The sequence below is a fragment of the Piliocolobus tephrosceles genome, chromosome 8, assembly GCF_002776525.5.
Source record: "Piliocolobus tephrosceles isolate RC106 chromosome 8, ASM277652v3, whole genome shotgun sequence".
Taxonomy (NCBI): domain Eukaryota; kingdom Metazoa; phylum Chordata; class Mammalia; order Primates; family Cercopithecidae; genus Piliocolobus; species Piliocolobus tephrosceles.
The window spans coordinates 119,340,485-119,353,517 of record NC_045441.1 but is presented as its reverse complement, the minus strand read 5'-3'; the positions used below and the strand labels follow the sequence as shown (position 1 = coordinate 119,353,517).

Here is a 13,033-nt window from a genome sequence, read left to right as displayed (position 1 = left end):
TCGTTGTATTTGATGTAATTTCTATTTGTTTCTGGTAAGTTTATCTTGGCTGCATGGAAGCTTTGTCTCTTCCTAGCTGTTTTGTATTTGCCTCTGTCAGGTGCTTTAGGAGTATTATTGACCTTGAGCTAACTTAAGTAATTTCTAAGAGATTCCTGGACCTCACAGGTAATATAAATGGGCACTCTAAACCCATGTGAAGATGTATCTATGATTTTTAAATCTCGGGGTGCTTTTTCTTTTTTTTTTTTTTAATCTCCCAACAACCTGTGACAGACAAGCTTTCATTATCTCCTGGTCCCATTGAACAGTTTTTTTTCTTATCTACTCAGAATGTGGCCCTTTGAGATTCCTGGTCCTCTACCAGCAGCAGGGACTAGGGGTAGAGAAAGGTGTCATCCCAACTCTCTACCTCTTATGGGCCCAAATCCTTATCTCCATTTCCCACTTGGGCAATGAATTCCAAGCTAATAGATTTCTCAAGGCCTACAAAATTCTTTAGAGCAGCCACAGCATCCTCTTACAGGCTATTTTGATTTTTAATTCTCTTTTCATTTTTAACCATTGGCTATTCATAGCCTTACTTTTTTGCAAGCTCCATTATTCATTTTAATAATTTTTTTTGTTTGTTTTTTAGATTGAGTTTTTTTTTTTGTTTTTGAGATGGAGTCTAGCTCTGTTGCTCAGGCTGGTGTGCAATGGGGTAATCTCGGCTCACTGAAACCCCTGCTTCCTGGGTTCAAGCAGTTCTGCCTTAGCCTCTTAAGTAGCTGGGATTACAGTCGTGCACCACCACACCTGGCTAATTTTTGTATTTGTAGTAGAGACGGGGTTTCACCATGTTAGCCAGGCTTGTCTCGAACTCCTGACCTCAAGTGATCTGCCCACCTCGGCCTCCCAAAGTGCTGGGATTACAGGCGTGAGCCACCGCGCACCAGCCTAAAGAACGTATTTTATTTAATAAATGTTTTTAGATATTTATGGTGGGAGATGTTTTAGGTTGTCTGGTTTGCTGTGTTGCCAGATTTCCAAATCTCCATGTGCTTTGACTTTTAGTTTTTGGAGGTTCTCCTGCTGTAGATTGTGTGCTATTGTGGTGGTGGTGGTATGCACCATGGAAAGGCCCTATTTTGTCATTACTTGCTATGTACGTTTTTTCTTTGCTTTGACTAATGCCCAGAGGTACTAGAACTTCCTATTTCTATTCATTATCTAAAGCCAATCTTCAATGAAATTTTTCTCAAATACAGGTTTTTTCATAGAAAACTTATGTTTCTTAAAGTTAATAATCGCAGTGATTAATCAAAATAGGATGACTTTATGCTCTGTTATGACCATGTTTCTTTCCATTTCTGTTCTCTATTTATTAAATCATTTGTGTTGGTTGGCAACTGCTTTTCTTAACATTAATTCATTCCTAAAGTCAGTTGTGCCATTATTTCATACAAAGTGTGATGTTTCTTTACTGTATGTAGCTTTTTATGCCAGGATGAAGCATACGACGTTCACCAACGCTCCTACTAGCTAACCTTCAAAATTTTGATTAATTGAAATATTGCTGCATATCCCTTTGATGATTTCTAATTCTTTGTGCCTGTAAACACAAGGAAAATGAGTTTTATTATTTTCCAGTCATTCCTTTCAGAATTCTGCTAAGATTAAAAAAAAAAAAAAAAAAAAAAAACTTGTTTCTGTTTATGAGTTTTGTTTGAAGGGTATAAATTACCAATTGATATTTTTTATATCAGTTAAACTCTGAAAATATAAGCTCTTTATAAATACCATATAATTGTTGTCAAAAACTTGCTTATTTATTTAGGCGCTATGCTAGATGCTAGGGAAAAAAAAATACTCCCTGCTTTAAAGGAACTCAATTCTATTTGAGAAAACAGACAAAAACTATAACCCTGAAGTGTGATGAGTATCCTGGTTCAGAGGCCTCTGTAGGAGTACATTCCTAAATATAACTTTTTTTTTACATTTCTTAAAAGTAAATTTATAAATTTAGAAGGATAACCATCAGATAGTCTTTTAATACAACTCAGGAATTACCACAGGCTGTTAAATAAAACAGTGAAGTACAGGGACAAATACGTTTAGCCTGTTACCAGGAGAGTAATCTTTTAGTAGGAGGCTATAGTTATCCCATTCAGAAGGAGCTTCTAGAAACTTCAAACAACTTGCTTAGCCTATTTATTTCCTAAAGAAATTTGTCTGTTTCTTACTAAATGATTTAAAAGTCTTAGAGAATGAAACGAGCTTAATTTTCCAACAAAACTAGACAGATTCCTTTTGACTGCTTATTGTTCTTACGACTCTTAAAGTGATACAGCTTAGAAAATACTGTTTTAAATTGTTAATCACAAGCTGACTGTGTTCTCTAAAGAGAAAATTATGTTAGGGAGAAGAGAATCTCCTTGAGGGTTGGTCTTCTGATTCCTGGATTGCCATTGCCTAGATACAAGTGTTAACTCTAGATGTCAGAATTGCTACAACACACTGATACTGTTTATCTTCACAATTAATTCTAGGGAGCCCAGATTCTACCTCTCCTTCCAGCAGTCCTACTTTCTGGAACTACAGTCGTTCTATGGGGGATTATGCACAAACTTTAAAGAAGTTTCAGTATCAGCTTGCCTGTAGGTCTCAGGCCCCATGTGCTAACAAAGATGAAGCCGATCTCAGCTCTAAACAAGCTGCAGAAGAGGTAAGTGGAAAATAAAAGTGACTTAATATTTATGATTTATGCATTGCTAGAAAGTGTTCTACTTCTGGAACATATTTTCTGTAATATTCCATTCTGTTGGACAGAAATATAAATCTGGCACACATTAAGCAGTGGGAAAGCTCCTGTCTTAGTGTACCTAAAACTAAAAACTAAATTATATCATATATTTTATGACACACAGTTCACCTTAGTGCCCTGCCTGAAACATATTTTTACATTGATTATAAAAAAGCTCTCAGGTATATAATTGTACGTACAGAAGTCTTGCTTTTAAAATATATTTGGATTAGAACATTTGTCAGTAATTTCATCACTTCAATACCAAATATGGAATTTTTATTTTGTTCTTAAAAGCAAGAAAAATGGGCTGGGTGAGGTGGCTCACACCTGTAATCCCAGCACTTTGGGAGTCCAAGGCGGGCGGATCACGAGGTCAGGAGATAGAGACCGTTTGGCCAACATGGTGAAACCCTGTCTTACTGAAAATACAAAAATTAGCCCGGCATGGTGGCATGCACCTGTAGTGCCAGCTATTGAGTAGGCTGAGGCAGGAGGATCGCTTGAACCTGGGAGGCAGAGGTTGCAGTGAGCCAAGATTGCGTCACTGAACTCCAGCCTGGGCAACAGATCAAGACTCCATCTCCAAAAAAAAAAAACAAAGGCAAGAAAAAAATGTTCTTTACACATACCAATGTAAGGAACTTTTAAAGATAAATCTGTGTGTGAACAGCATTTATAAGTGAGTAATAAGAAAATTACTGAATATTAATTAGATGAATATTGATGTCTGGGACTTTTCTAAGTTCATTAAATATTTTTAGGATGGGAGAAAGAATGATGATTTCTAGCAAGATTTTTCCTCACTGATTGTTCATTTTAAACATGAATTTTTATAGGTTTGGGCAAGAGTGGCTATGAATAGGCAACTTCTTGATCATATGGATTCATGGACAGCTAAATTTAGAAATGTAAGTTCTGACATTACTCTTTGGACAATATTAGTGCCTCTTAATATGCAAAGCATGTTATTGGAATATCATTTAGAGTTCATTATAAATTAGAATATTACAGTTATAAAGGTACAGTATAAATGGTACATATGTAAGGATAAACATGACTGTTACTGTATGGTATTTATTTTCATGAGATTTTTTCTTCCTCCATATTGAGTGAATTGATAGGTTTTGAGAAGATAAAGGAATAATATGTTTAGTTATTAAGATCCTCCCGTTTCCAGTTCTCAATTTTATTTTCCAAAGAGCTTTTCTATTGGAGCCTTTTATGTACCTAGAATTGTGAGGGGAAACAAAAATGAGGCCCTTGCCCTCAGAAAACTTAAAGAGTTAGAGAGATAAGACAACGTATGCTTGAAGCTATTTCAAAGTAGATTGTGATTTCTGTTTTTCTAGAGAAGAACCCTCTAATCTTGGGCCAGCTTTTCCATATACAGAGTGAGTTAGTTCCCTATTTCCAACTCCACGTCTTCCTCCCACCTTGTCTAGTACCTGTGTGTCCTGGGTTCTGTTAGGCATATGGACTTCCCCTTCCATTATATGGAGCTCCACTTAGCTTCTGAAGGGGCTGCTGCTTCTGTTGTTTCATCCTTCAACACGCATCCATCCACTCTCCATCTTCTAGAACTATTTTGAAATCACTTGTGCTCATTTTTTATCCTTTTACTGTTATTTAAATAGGATATCAAAATAGAGGGGCAAAAAAATGGTAGCCTACTTTCTTGAACCAGAAACCTGGATGACATTTTACAGATAATTCCTGAACCCAATCCTAGACCTACTCAATTAGAATTTATAAGGGTGGGGCCTAGACCTCTCTCTGGGACATGTTAGATGATTTCATTACGGCCAAAGAGTGGCTGGCAAATTAAGATGCATATAGTAAATGTTGGAAGAATAAATAAGTGAAATCATCTCCTGGAACTGAAGTTTGTTGTAGTTTCTGTTATAGGCTAGTCTAAAAATGCTAACATGTTTAAAATATGAAGTCTTAGTCAGACGGAGTATTAGCTACTTAGAAGAAATGCAAATACATTTCCTCATCTGAAGTCCCTAGGCTACCATGTGCTATGAAATGTAGAGTTTTTGGATTTTTTTTTAAAGCAATACATGTATACCTGTACTGTATATTTTATAACACCAGAGTCTAGTTAACACCCAGTAATCAACCACATTAATACTTATGCAGAAAAACATATGAATAATCACACTCAGTGGGATAAAGCCTGTAAATAGCTTCATGTTAATTCAGTTCAAGTCTTGCCAGTGGATCGAAATTTGCTTCCTTACATGGATTACAAAAAATCTTTTAAATTCTCAGGTTTTTATTTCAGTTGTTTATATCGTATTTCATCGGAAACATTTTTTCATTATTTTATGGATAAACAAAAGCATGGAAACAGAAGTGGTAATTGAAGTTGCTACAAACACACACACAAAATAACAACACACAGATCAGATGGGATGTATCCTTAGACAATCTTTTCACATCCCAGCATTAGTTTTACATTAGCCATGCAAGAGGCATTTGAAAGTCCCAGTCCTAAAGTAATATTGTAATATTCAAATATTCACAAGCCAGTTTCAAATGTAATAAGTCTCTGTTTTTCCACATGGCTAGGGAATTGGGTGAGCCTGCTGAGAGTTAAGCAGTTAGTTTGAGAAACTGTCTTACTGATTGCAAACCAGTATAAACACTACATTAATAAATGTGTGAATAGCTACCCTACAAATGTAAACTGAAGATTATCCTTTTAGCTAAACATAATAATCAGAAAATTTTAAGAACAATTTAACATATAACTAAGTTTTTTTTTTTCCATGAAAAAAAAAAAAAAACACGTTATTTAAGAATGTAATTTAGTTGCCGGGCGCAGTAGCTCTCATCTGTAATCCCAACACTTTGGGAGGCCAAGGTGGGCGGATCATCTGAGGTCAGGAGTCCAAGACCAGCCTGGCCAGCATGGTGAAACCCCGTCTCTACTAAAAATACAAAAAATTAGCTGGGCGTGGTGGCAGGTGCCTGTAATCCCAGCTGCTCAGGAGGCTGAGGCAGGAGAATCCCTTGAACCTGGGAGGTGGAAGTTGCAGTGAGCTGAGATCACGCCATTGCGCTCCAGCCTGGGCAACAATCTCAAAAAAATAAAAATAAAAAGGAATGTAATTTAGTTAATTTACACTCCAGTGGCGTATTTATTTAACCATCTCTTGATTTCTGGTAGCTATTACTTTCATTCTCTTTCACTATACTTTATGATTCTTTTAATATTCAACTATAAGATAGTAAAAAAAAATTCTTAGAGTTGCTTATAAAAAAGAAAGTAATCGTTTGAGAGCTGCTTTGGAATTATGTATCCAAAATCTGTACCTTATTTCTTCCTAGTGGATCAATGAGACAATATTAGTGCCACTTGTTCAAGAGATTGAGTCTGTCAGCACACAGATGAGACGAATGGGTTGTCCAGAGCTACAGATAGGAGGTATGTGGAAACGGAGCCCAGTGTTGGATTTCTATTAGTAAATCTACCAAGTGGAAAACTTCTTCTTGTAATGGACGGCTTAACTTATTTTGTTACCTTGAGGTGAAAAACCCCAAATGTCTGTAATCTAGTTTGTTTTTTCTAATGTGACAGCTTTATCAGGATGTAATTTAGCTACCATATAATTTACCCATTTAAAATGTACAGTCCCAAGTCTTGGGTTATGCAACCATCACCATAGTCACTTTTAAAACATTTCATCACCTGAAAAAGAAACTCTCCACCTTTTACCAGTCACCCCCCCATTCTATACATTCCTCCCAGCCCTTTGCAAGTGCCAGTCTATTTTCTGTCTCTATAGATAGGCCTGCTGTGGATATTTCGTGTGAATGGAATCACAGAATATGAATATGACTGTGACTTCTTTCACTGAGCCTAGTGCTTTCAAGGTTTGTCCATGTTGTAAAATATATCATTACATCTTTTTTTTTTTTTTTTTTTTGAGACAGAGCCTTGCTCTGTCACCCAGGCTAGAGTGCAGTGGTACAATCTCAGCTCATGGCAAGCTCCACCTCCTGGGTTCATGCTATTCTCCTGCCTCAGCCTTCTGAGTAACTGGGACTACAGGTGCTTGCCACCATGCCCAGCTAATTTTTTTGTATTTTTAGGAAAGACAGGGCTTCACCGTGTTAACCAGGATGGTCTCGATCTCCTGACCTCGTGATCTGCCCGCCTCAGCCTTCCAAAGTGCTGGGATTACAGGCGTGAGCCACCGGGCCCAGCTACATCATTTTCTTTATTGCTGAATAATACTCAAAATAGATCTACTACATTTTGCTTATTCATCAGTTGATTGACATTTAGGTGGTTTGCACTTTTTGGCTATTATGAATAATGCTGCTGTGAACAGTCACATACAAGTGTTTATATGGACCTATGTTTTCATTTCTCTTGGGTATATACCTAGGGATGGAATTGCTGAGCTGTACGATAACTGCTTAACTTTTTCAGGCACTGCCAGACTCTTCTAAAGCAGCTAGCTGTACCATTTTATATTCCCACCAGCATGTATGGGGTTCTGTTTTCTCCACATCCTTGCAACACTTGTCATATGTTTTATCGTCATCCTGTAGTAGGTGTGAAATGGTATCTCATTTTGGTTTTGATTTGCATTTCCATGATGACTACTGATGTTGAACATCTCATGTGTTTATCAGTCATTTGTATATCTTCTTAGAAATGTCTTTTTTGGCTGGGCGTGGTGGCTCACGCCTGTAATCCCAGCACTTTGGGAGGCGGAGGTGAGCAGATCACCTGAGGTCAGCAGTTCGAGACCAGCCTGACCAGCTGGTGAAACCCCATCTCTACGAAAAATACAAAATTAGCCAGGCGTGGTGGCAGGCGCCTGTAATCCCAGCTACTTGGGAGACTGAGGCAGGATAATCGCTTGAATCTGGGAGGCGGAGGTTGCAGTGAGCCGAGATGGCGCCATTGCACTCCAGCCTGGGGGACAAGAGGGAGACTTCAAGACTTCGTCTCAAAAAAAAAAAAAAAAAGGCCGGGCGCGGTGGCTCAAGCCTGTAATCCCAGCACTTTGGGAGGCCGAGACGGGCGGATCACGAGGTCAGGAGATCGAGACCATCCTGGCTAACACGGTGAAACCCCGTCTCTACTAAAAAAAATACAACTAGCCAGGCGAGGTGGCGGGCACCTGTAGTCCCAGCTACTCAGGAGGCTGAGGCAGGAGAATGGCGTAAATCCGGAGGCGGAGCTTGCAGTGAGCTGAGATCCGGCCACTGCACTCCAGCCCGGGAGACAGAGTGAGACTCCGTCTCAAAAAAAAAAAAAAAAAAAAAGAAATGTCTTTTTGGTTCCTTTACCCGTTTTTAAATTTGGTTGTCTTTTTGTTGAGTGGTAGATGTTTTCTTTATATTCTAGATATAAGACCAAGACTCTTAGCAGATATTAATCACGAAGTTGTATAAAGCATAAAGACTATGTAATAATAGCAATTTTCCATCAACTTTCTTATCTGCTAAAGGTAAAATTTTAGGGTACCATATAAATTGCCTAAAATATATATACTGTAACTTAGTTATTAAATAATTACCTTTACTATTAATGCTGCAGTGAATATCCTCTTACCTAAATCTTTGTGTACATTTGTAATTATTTCTTTAGGATAATTTCTTAGAAGTAGAGTTATGTGTCAGTAGGTATGAATATTTTAAGATTTGTTGTTGTTGTTGTTGTTTTCTAAAAGACAGTCTCGCTCTTTTGCCCAAGAGGGAATACAGTGGTGCTGTCATGGCTCGCTACAGCCTCAGCCTCCTGGGCTCAAGAGATCCTCCCACCTCAGCCCATCCAAGTAGCTGGGACTACAGGCACACACCACCACACCTGGCTGATTTTTGTATTTTTGTAGAGACGGGGTGCCCAGGCTGGGCTTGAACTCCTGAGCTCAAGCAATCCCTCCGCTTTGGCCTCCCAAAGTGCAGGATTACAGACATGAGCCAATGCATCTGGACATATTTTAAGGTTTAGAAGATACACATCTCTTCAAAAAGCCTATACCAGTTTGTACTTTAGCAACCATGACACATATAAGAATGCTTTTCCTAACATTGGATATTGCTAGTAAGTTTGGATATTTTGAAATTTTTAATTGCTTTTTAAATTTCTATGCATAATTATCTTGCAGGATATGATAAGAGAAATCACTACTATAAAAAGCTTCTGCTTGTCCTGCCATAATGGGCAACTTCTAATTCAACTTATTTTGAAAATGATTGTGTGTCTTTTTATACATGTCCTATAAAATTTTCTGTATATTAGTTGTTTATAGATTTGCCAAAATCGGTTTGGCTGCTTCTCTGGGGAAGGGGAGGGGATGTTGCAGGTGTAAATCTGGCTACCTTGCCAGGAATGGGTGTAGGTAATATAGATAGTGCAAATTAAGATGAACTATTACTGCTTTCTTTCATGTATTCCTTCCACATTGAGTGCCTAATCTGTGCCAAGTATTAATACTATTCTAGGCATTGGGGGATACAGCAGTGAGCAAAATGGCCAAAATCCCTGCCTTCATTAAGCTTTCATTCTAGTAGATGAGATAGACAATAAAAAAGATAAAGTACTTTGGGCCAGGCACAATGGCTCACGCCTATAATCTCAACACTTTGGGAGTCCAGCATTGGTGGATTGGTTGAGCCCAGGAGTTTGAGACCAGCCTAGGCAATATAGTGAGACCTTGTCTCTACTAAATAGAAAAAAAGTCAACCAGGTGTGGTGGCATGTGCCTGTAGTCCAGCTGCTCAGGAGGCTGAGGTGGGAGGATTGCTTGAGCTCAGTAGATTGAGGCTGCAGTGAGTGGTAATTGTGCCACTATTCTCCAGCCTGGGTGACAGAGCAAGACACTGTCTCAAAAAACAAAAAGAGAAAAAGAAAAACAGTACATTGGACAGTGGTTAGTGCTAAGGAGAAAAAAGGCACAGGAGGGTAGTGTTCCTAATGTTTAGAGAGGAGGGGTGATATTTGAGGTAGGGTGGTCAGGGGAGACGTCATTGACTTGTATAAAGACCTGAAGGCAGTGAGGAACCAGCTATATGAACACATGAGAAGAGCATTTTAAGTTCTTTTGGAAACTCACTTTTAGAATAATCTGTGTTCTCTGTGTTTTGTTTTAACAGAAGCTAGTATTACTAGCTTGAAACAAGCCGCCCTGGTTAAAGCCCCTCTCATTCCGACTTTGAACACAATTGTTCAGTATCTAGACCTTACTCCAAATCAGGAATACTTGTTTGAAAGGATCAAAGGTAATTATTGATTGGAAGAGGAAAAAATGAGAGCTTTTACTACACTGGAATTTATCAGTACAGATTAACAAGGAAAAACCATTTTAATTAAAAGTATAATTTATGTCTTATAAATACATGTTAATTTTGGCTTAATAATTTTATTTTGTGTAGGAAACTTAAATATGAGCTAAATGGGCTCCAGTGAATATTTCACTCATTTCCTACTTTTAGACTCGTAAGAATGGGTGCCACTAAGACATTCTTTATAGTTCCAGCATGCTGAGCCTTATTTCTCTTAACTTTTATAATTCCTATTTAATAAGTTCCTTCCTTATATTTCTGTTATATTCTGATTATTTGGTGGAAGATGTGCTCTTCTGAGGAGATTGACTTGAGAAGCAGGAAATGTAGCCTCCCTGACACCCCCATACACCCTCTATGCCTCTCTACTTACAGAGCAATTCATAAGGTTAGAATTTTTTTAAATTTGGATAAACTTTTTAAAGGTTCTCATGACTAAGACAAGTTTTTGAAATAGTATTCAAATTAATCATAAATCTTAATTTGAAAATATTATAGTGTTCTCCCTTTCCCCTAAGGTTAAAGCAGGGTTCAGGAATAAACATTTTTCATGACTTTTTAAAACATTTTATATAAGGAGAATTTCAAACATACACAATACTAGACAAAATAGTATACACACGCCTCTTGTACACATCACCCAGCCCCAACAATCACTAGTCCCTGGCCAGCCCCTGCCCTATCCATACCCCATCTACTTTCTTCCTGTATTATTTGAAGCAAGCCCTCATGTCATTATCAGTTCATTTGTAAATATTTCTTTGTATATCACTAAAAGATAAGCCTCCCGCGACCCCCTGCTTTTGAGACAGGGTCTTGCTATGTTGCCTAGGGTGGTCTCCAACTCCTAGGCTTAAGCAGTCCTCCCACCACAGCCTCCCAAAGTGCCGGGATTATAGACATGAACCACCGTGCCCCACTGAGCCTTTAGAAAACTGATACAACCATACATAACCACAATACAATTATCATTCTTTTTTTTTTTTTTGAGATGGAGTCTCTCTCTGTCGCCTAGGCTGCTGGAGTGCAGTGGTGCAATCTTGGCTCACTGCAACCTCCACCTCCCAGGTTCAAGCGATTCTCCTGCCTCAGCCTCCTGAGTAGCTGGGATTACAGGCACGCACCACCATGCCCCAGCTAATTTTTGTATTTTTAGTAGAGACAGGGTTTCACCATGTTGGTCAGGCTAGTCTTGAGCTCCTGACCTCATGATCCATCCACCTCAGCCTCCCAAAGTGCTGGTATTACAGTCGTGAGTCACCGCACCTGGCCACAATTATCTTTTTTTTTTTTTTTTTTTTTTGAGACGGAGTCTCGCACTGTCGCCCGGGCTGGAGTGCAGTGGCCGGATCTCAGCTCACTGCAAGCTCCGCCTCCCGGGTTTACGCCATTCTCCTGCCTCAGCCTCCCAGGTACCTGGGACTACAGGCGCCCGCCACCTCGCCTGGCTAGTTTTTTGTATTTTTTAGTAGAGACGGGGTTTCACCGTGTTAGCCAGAATGGTCTCGATCTCCTGACCTCGTGATCCGCCCGTCTCGGCCTCCCAGAGTGCTGGGATTACAGGCTTGAGCCACCGCGCCCGGCCAATTATCATTCTTAATATTCTTTTTTTTTTTTTTTTGAGACAGGGCTCACTCTGTCACCCAGGCTGGAGTGCAGTAATGGCGCTAGTGCAGGAGTGTGTAGACCTTGCAGCCTTGAACTCCTGGCTGTGGCAGTCCTCTCTCCCCAGCCTCCCAAAGTGCTGGGATTATAGGAGTGAGCCACCATGCTGCCTAGCCCTAATATTTCCTGTGTTATGAGATATTAAGTCTGTTCAAATTTCCAGCTATCTCATAAAAATACATAATTTTTTGGCAATGTTTGTTTGAATTGGGATTCGAATATTGTAATACATTGCAATTGGTTATTTCAGTTTATTTTAAGCTATATGCTTCCCATCCACCCTCTTTTTTTTCCCTTTGCAATTTATTTGTCGTAAGAACTGGATTGTTTGTCTTGTAGAGGTTCCCATAGTGTGGGTTTTGCTGAATACATCCCTATGGTGTAGTTTATATAACCCCTTCTCTTTCCCATAAATTCATGTTTGAGTTTTTTGGCAAGATTGCCTTGCAGTTAGCAGAGTATTTGTACATCCAAAAAAAGAGTCTGTGTATGTACACATATATACAAAGTATATAAAGGTTTTATATCAAATATACAAAAAAGCTTAAAAGAATACACTGGGCCAGGCACAGTGGCTCATTCCTGTAATCCCAGCACTTTGGGAGGCCGAGGCAGGTGGATCACAGGGTCAGGAGATCGAGACCATCCTGGCTAACATGGTGAAACCCCGTCTCTACTAAAAATAAAAATTAAAAAATTAGCCGGGCGTGGTGGCAGGCGCCTGTAATCCCAGCTACTCGGGAGGCTGAGGCAGGACTGGCATGAACCCAGAAGGCGGAGCTTGCAGTGAGCCAAGATCGCACCATTGCCTGCACTCCAGCCTGGGCGACAGAGACAGACTCCGTCTCAAAAAAAAATACAGTGAACACTCTCCTGTTCTAGATTGGATAGTTAGCAACCTTTTGACATATTTGATTCTTTCTTTCTACATATATATACACACACACATTTTTTTCTTGCTGTGCCATTTGAAAGTACATTGAAAGTACTTTTTAACATGCATTCTCCTACCTAACCATAATATCTTAAAAAAAAACCTTAAAAAAAGGTATCATACCTTATCATACCTTAAAAAAAATAATAATTTTCTGATATTGAATATATTATCCATATTCAAATTTTCCCTACCCATCGACTTTTTTTTTAAGAAGCCAGAATAGTAGTCAGATAAATCTAAAATCCCACATTTTGGATTTATCTGATTTCTTGAGGGACATGTTTATCTTTTTATATCTTATATAAAAAAGAAATATCTTATATTTCTTTAGG

General features: G+C 38.8%; 1 protein-coding gene across 2 annotated transcripts in view; it reads left to right on the top strand.

Moving 5' to 3' along the window:
* TMEM209 (transmembrane protein 209) overlaps positions 1-13,033 on the top strand; it is a 42,441-nt gene that overhangs the window by 18,002 nt on the left and 11,406 nt on the right. The window contains exons 7-10 of one of the 2 annotated variants that reach the window (XM_023207858.1): positions 2,532-2,707; positions 3,625-3,696; positions 6,125-6,221; positions 9,911-10,036. In XM_023207858.1, the coding sequence (XP_023063626.1) occupies positions 2,532-2,707; positions 3,625-3,696; positions 6,125-6,221; positions 9,911-10,036 (471 nt within the window). The remainder of the gene's footprint in view (positions 1-2,531; positions 2,708-3,624; positions 3,697-6,124; positions 6,222-9,910; positions 10,037-13,033) is intronic. The other variant, XM_023207859.1, reaches the window with a different exon arrangement.